We start from the raw sequence: 6,165 nt of genomic DNA, 5'->3' as shown, positions 1-6,165 counted from the left end.
TCTTTCATTTGATTATGCCTCAAGCTTTATAGATTATTTATTGATTTCAGCGATGTGCTAAGAAGGTCTAATGTCTCATGCTGCTTTCTTATCTTACTTTCACATTTCTGATTCTGTTTTTTGCTGAAGTTAAAGTCAACAGAATGAAGTAAATATTGGATCTTATAACAATGCTCATAAATTGAAATGATTTCCTGCTTGTCAACTTATGATCACATTAATTTTCAGATATGAGAAGATGGCATAAGTGGCAACGGTGTAGCACATACAGTATTCTGCTGTTTATAATCTGTACATCTGTCAATGCGGTTGAAATATATACTAATCATTTTTATGTCCATATCAGACAACCAGGCATTGAGAATGCCCATTTAATAGCTAAACGACATGGCTTCATTAATCATGGATCAGTAAGTTAATTTCAAGATTTTGTACTCTAAGCATTTCGGAGCTTATGTAATGTATGTATGATTCTCTATACCAAGCATATACAACAATATAAATACATATGGCTTAATTAGTCTTGTTTTTGAGATTGCTACGCCTCATTTATTGTCATCATTGGAATGTCGCATAGATAGAACGTGATATTAAGTTAGTACTGTAGGCCAGGTTTTATAAATCTTTCAGTGATTCGGGTTGTTTTGGTTATCTTATTCAATCATCCATTTATTTACTTATTTTTGTCACTAATTGTTTTATACTTACTTCACAAGGAAATTCGAAAATTTTCTACTGAGTTATGGATAGCTATCATTTTTTTTAAGGTTCTTGGCTCCACCGTTGATTGGCATTTCGTCCAACCAGCCCTATCACATGCACGAACAAAGCGTTCCTACACTCATTATAAAAAATTAAGTGACGATCGTGATGTGAGTCATTTAAAGAATTTCATTTCATAAAAGCGCTGAAAATTCCCAATGTATTCTTATTTTTGATTTTTGATCAAGTAATATTTCAATTAGAAAAATATTGTCAACTTCAAATAAAACAATACGTCTATTGGGAAACATTTAATGCAAGCAAGCACTATCAAAGGTTTTGCTCATTGTGCAAGAAACTGCTTACTTTTAGGTGGTGCACGTGGAACAGTTAACGGGTTTCAAACGTGTGAAGAGAGGATATAGGTGAATATTTTTAATAATATGTCTATATTAACTTAAGCTATGACAGTTAAAAAATGTAATGCGTGTTCAATTGGAGATTATCTATTACTCTGAAAATTGAACTCTTTTGACAAATCTTATATAGTAAAAATCCTTCTGCTCGCAAGGCTGTCTTTTTATAGGTCTATTTGGACACGATGGAACTTTTTCAATTTCTTTATGATAGATGATGCTTTGATCACTATCACAGTTCTGATGAGCTGAAATGAGAAATTTTTTAGAGCTCTGGAGGAACGGTTGCAGGAGCAGCTCGATTTTACTGCGGCGCAATCACCAACTGACCCGCTCTACCCATATCAGTGGTACTTGGTAAGCGTACATACATTTATACACCTTTACCTAGTTTTCAGTTTTTAACTTCAGAGAAATTATTAGCAATTCAGCCTGCATCATATTCTAAATTATTTTATTCATCAAATAGCCACACTTAGATCAAAGCCGTTTCTTTAAAATCCTTTTTTTTTAAAAAAGAATAATGTTGGACAAGCGAACGGTAAACCACGACTAGATTTAAATGTCGAAAAAGCTTGGGTACTTGGTATCACTGGTAAAAATATAACAACGGCTATCATGGATGATGGTGTTGATTATATGCATCCGGATCTGGCGAATAATTTTGTGAGTTTCTTGTTCATTCGGATTTTCACATGCCCAAGTCAAGACTTGAATTTAATACAATTCAAATTTTCGTGATGCACTACGTCTCTTTCAAGTGATTCGTATCTTCATATCGATTCATTTACTGATTTACTTTAAGGAAGAAATTGAGATAACTGAATAAAGAAGTTTTCCTGGAAAAAGTTCATTCTTATTACTTTGGCAATTCTCCACTAATAAAATGAGATCACCTTTTTGTCTTTTCAGAATATTTACATGGCGCTTAATTAAAGCTTTCATAATTAATCTTTAATTCCTACGTAGGAATTGCAATGCATATTTGTGTTCACCTAATTTGTATTTTTTTCTTCTTTGTTCGGAATTATCATTATCTTATCTTTTTTTACAGAATGCAAGGGCTAGCTACGATTTTAGTTCTAATGACCCATTCCCCTATCCAAGGTACACCGATGACTGGTTCAACTCACACGGAACACGGTTTGTTAATTCATTCCTATTTTTCTACACTTCCTTCTTTTCAATATTTGATGTTATTTATCATCTTTTTCAAAATTATCATTTAATTGCAAGGACATTGTTAATTTAATAACGTCTTTGGATTAGGTTAAAAACCATATGTTTGAACGCTGAACGAGTCCTTTATAATATCATACCTGTTAGGCATATAATACCTACCAAGTATTCATTATTAGCTTAAGAAAAAACCTTATAATATGGCAATGATAGCTGAAAATGTATTTCTTTATTGCGAATTGAATTTTGACAATTCTAATTACAGCTGTGCCGGTGAAATAGCCGCAGCACGTGATAATGGTATTTGCGGCGTCGGTGTTGCTTATGATAGTAAAGTAGCTGGTATTCGGATGCTGGATCAACCTTACATGACAGATCTCATCGAGGTCGCATAAGTTTTAAAATTTTTGGTAAATTTTAGAAAGAATGCTCACTTTTTAACTTAAATGAAAAACTTTCTGCAGTGTACTGAAATAAATAGAAAGCATGCGTGTATTGAGGTTCCATGATGGAATTAGTATTTTAAGCATGATTAATGAATAGAGAGAATGAAAGAGTGGAGTACACTTTAGTAGCTGAAACTTTGGAACTTTCTTTGTAAATATTGACTGGATTTTGTTTGAGAAATTAATATTTCTTGCATGATATTCAATTCAGGCCAATTCAATGAGCCATGAGCCAAATTTGATTCATATTTATTCGGCAAGCTGGGGACCTACTGATGATGGGAAAACGGTAGATGGACCACGTAATGCAACAATGCGTGCTATCGTCAAAGGTGTTAATGAGGCTAGTTACGCTTCTGCAGCTCTTTAGCTAATTGTTCTAAGGGATCCTAATTTTCAGCTGTGGAATTTTAAAATTCCGAAATTTAAAATGGAAGAGTAACTTGATCCTTTCTTCAGGGACGTAATGGTTTGGGATCAATTTTTGTATGGGCAAGTGGGGATGGCGGTGAGGAAGACGACTGCAACTGTGATGGTTATGCTGCTTCCATGTGGACAATATCTATTAATTCCGCAATTAACAGTGGTGAAAATGCGCACTATGACGAGTACTCATTATATGATAACAGAAACTATGATTTCCTAACATTAAGATGGGCAATGCTCAAAAATAGTATCGATTGATCAAAAATGTTAAGGGATTAAGTTGCCATTAGAAACTTTTGACGAAAGGTCAGAAAGGCTTCTTTCTATATAATCCACACACAAATAATAGCTATGAAATATTTAGAAATTTTTCTACATTGGCTTCAATATTTTCGAACAGAGGACGAAATCCAGAAAATGTGGGCAAAATTCTGTCTGGGGTAATTAGTTATATAGCAAGTAACAAATAATACAAATATTGTAAGAGATTATTTGTTAAGACATTATTTACCATTTAGTTATATAACAAGTAATGTAAATATTCTTGTAAGATAACTTGCAGAAGTTGCTCTTCTACATTGGCTTCAACATTTTCGAACGGAGGACGAAATCCAGAAACTGGGGTAGCAACAACGGATTTGTATAGCCGTTGCACGCGATCGCATAGTGGAACATCGGCAGCAGCACCGGAAGCAGCTGGTGTTTTTGCGCTGGCACTAGAAGCAAATCCATTACTTACTTGGTGCAAAAGCAATTTTCATTATGATATTTGTTTTGATTTTTAATAAAATTGCATTTTTGTTTACACGTTTGAAAAATAAAATTTACAAAATTTTTCATTAACTTTATGAACTTCTTAAAAGATTTAATCTTAAAAACTCATGAAAATTTCCAAAAGTATTTAGGCGTGATTTACAACATCTAACAGTACTGACATCAACACGAAATTCATTATTTGATGGGCGATGCAGAGACTTGCCAGATCTTGGCATTGAAGTAAAATTGTGAAGTTTTTTATTTCTCTTCGATTAGCCGCTAAATTAAATCAATTACAAAGTGAAATTGTTATAATCATGATGGTATACATCAAGTGGAATATTTTTGACTGAAATACATTAGTCACAACGATCACTAATACAATAGTAACCGATGTACACTCTTTCAAGAGATCAATTGCTTATTTCAGGAGGACGACGGGAACAATATAAATGGTATCAATAACTGCACTCATTTTGAATGGAAAATGAATGGCGTTGGCTTGGAATTTAATCATTTGTTCGGTTTTGGTGTATTGGATGCAGCTGAAATGGTTATGTTGGCGATGGTTTGGAAGACTGTGCCTTCAAGATTCCACTGCGAAGCGGGGACTATTGCTACATCGCGGTAAGTATTCATTTACTCTTATAATTTGAGAGTTAATTATTGAATGGGATATCCCGCTTTATCCGATGAATCTTTCAAGGACCCGCCGTTTGTTTACTATGTTATTTAATTAGAATTCAGATGAAAAATTGCTGATGTGCTTTATATGCTTTAAAAGTTAGAAATTATAAAATTAAAAATTATAAATAACTTCTTTATAATGTTTTAGCGAAATTCCCTCGACCGGAAATCTTGTACTGGAATTGATTACTGATGCATGCTTGGGAACTCCGACAGAAGTTAATTATTTGGAACACGTACAAGCCGTTGTCTCTTTAAATAGCAGCCGACGTGGTGACACTACTCTTTATCTAGTATCTCCATCTGGTACACAGTGTGTTTTTTTTCGAAACATTTGAAAAGTTAAATTATCGAAATAGAAAAATTAACAACCTCATGTTTTTATTAACGTTGGATTTTTATACCGTGAAAAAGTTCTAATATTTATGTCATCTATGTCATCCGAAATAATTCTTTTTCTTTTTTAATGAGAAGTTTCGAATGCTAAAGTGGATAAAATTCAAAAATATTAAGAATAAATGGAATTTCTCTATAGGATCAGATAAGTCGAGAAGTACACAAGTGTAATTTTGCTTATTTTTGAAATATTCAAATGTTTTTTCAAAACAATTCTACAGAACAATGATTTTGTCTCGGCGTCCAAAAGATAATGATAACAAAAATGGATTCACGAATTGGCCCTTTATGACCACACATACTTGGGGTGAAAATCCACGCGGCAAATGGCGCTTGATTGTCCGATTCCAAGTGAATTATCAAACATCATATATATATTTTTTTTTCTATTAATATTATAAATTTTCCTTATATATTACATTAAAATACTACAAGTTGAACGTTCTGTTTCAAATCTTTAAAATTATTTCTTTCTTTAGAATTAGTGTTGGATCTGAATTATTTGTAAAAAATAATAGCTTGAAAGTGTAGTTAACATTGAATATTTATGACATATATTTTCCATATTTCAACGGATTTTCTAGTGATTTATTTTATAGGGCAGCTACAAAAATCACGGTATGGTGAAGAAATTTACCCTTATGCTTCATGGTACCAAAGATCCGCCATATACTGGTATTGAACCTCTTCAAGGACATGTAAACAGTAAACTGAAAGTGGTACAGAAGGCACATAAACGTGCTTCATTTCGTCGTTGATGTTAAAACGATCAAACTGACTTTGCATTCGTAAAAAAATTCATGAAAATTCAAGGAATCTTTTCAATAAAAACTTTGAAATAATGAAGCCATAAAAAAGTAGTGCAGGAATTTTCAACAGTTGCATAATTATCAATAAAAAGAAGATAGGTGAATAAGTGATAAATTTGTGAATTGAGATTCTTTCGTCAGTCAGTTTATGATAATTGATTTCACTGAATTTGTTCTTCTCAGTCCATTTATCACCTAAATTGATTCATAGTAAATCAGTTTGAAAAAAAAAAAAAAAAAACATGTCATTTGCAAATTTTTTTCTTCAATTAATTAATTAAAGCTTTTACTCATTATCCTACTTATAGTAAAGTCAAATTTATGTCAGAAATAAAACTTCGTGAAGTG

At 32.5% G+C, this 6,165-nt stretch overlaps 1 protein-coding gene across 1 annotated transcript; it reads left to right on the top strand.

Moving 5' to 3' along the window:
- Positions 1–230: 230 nt before the first annotated feature.
- Bma-egl-3 (Uncharacterized protein) lies at positions 231–5,766 on the top strand (the record flags this gene model as incomplete). Its single annotated transcript, XM_043081765.1, has 15 exons — positions 231–410; positions 768–872; positions 1,075–1,127; positions 1,388–1,475; positions 1,638–1,784; positions 2,173–2,261; positions 2,563–2,683; positions 2,955–3,077; positions 3,203–3,351; positions 3,732–3,911; positions 4,075–4,165; positions 4,356–4,552; positions 4,761–4,925; positions 5,230–5,359; positions 5,608–5,766. The coding sequence occupies 15 exons, from the start codon at positions 231–233 to the stop codon at positions 5,764–5,766; spliced, it is 1,977 nt and encodes a 658-aa protein (XP_042937699.1).
- Positions 5,767–6,165: the final 399 nt, after the last annotated feature.

This window comes from Brugia malayi, assembly GCF_000002995.4.
Source record: "Brugia malayi strain FR3 genome assembly, contig: Bm_v4_Chr4_scaffold_001, whole genome shotgun sequence".
NCBI lineage: Eukaryota > Metazoa > Nematoda > Chromadorea > Rhabditida > Onchocercidae > Brugia > Brugia malayi.
Note: the sequence above shows the minus strand (reverse complement) of the source record. Positions and strands in the feature narration are given on the sequence as shown.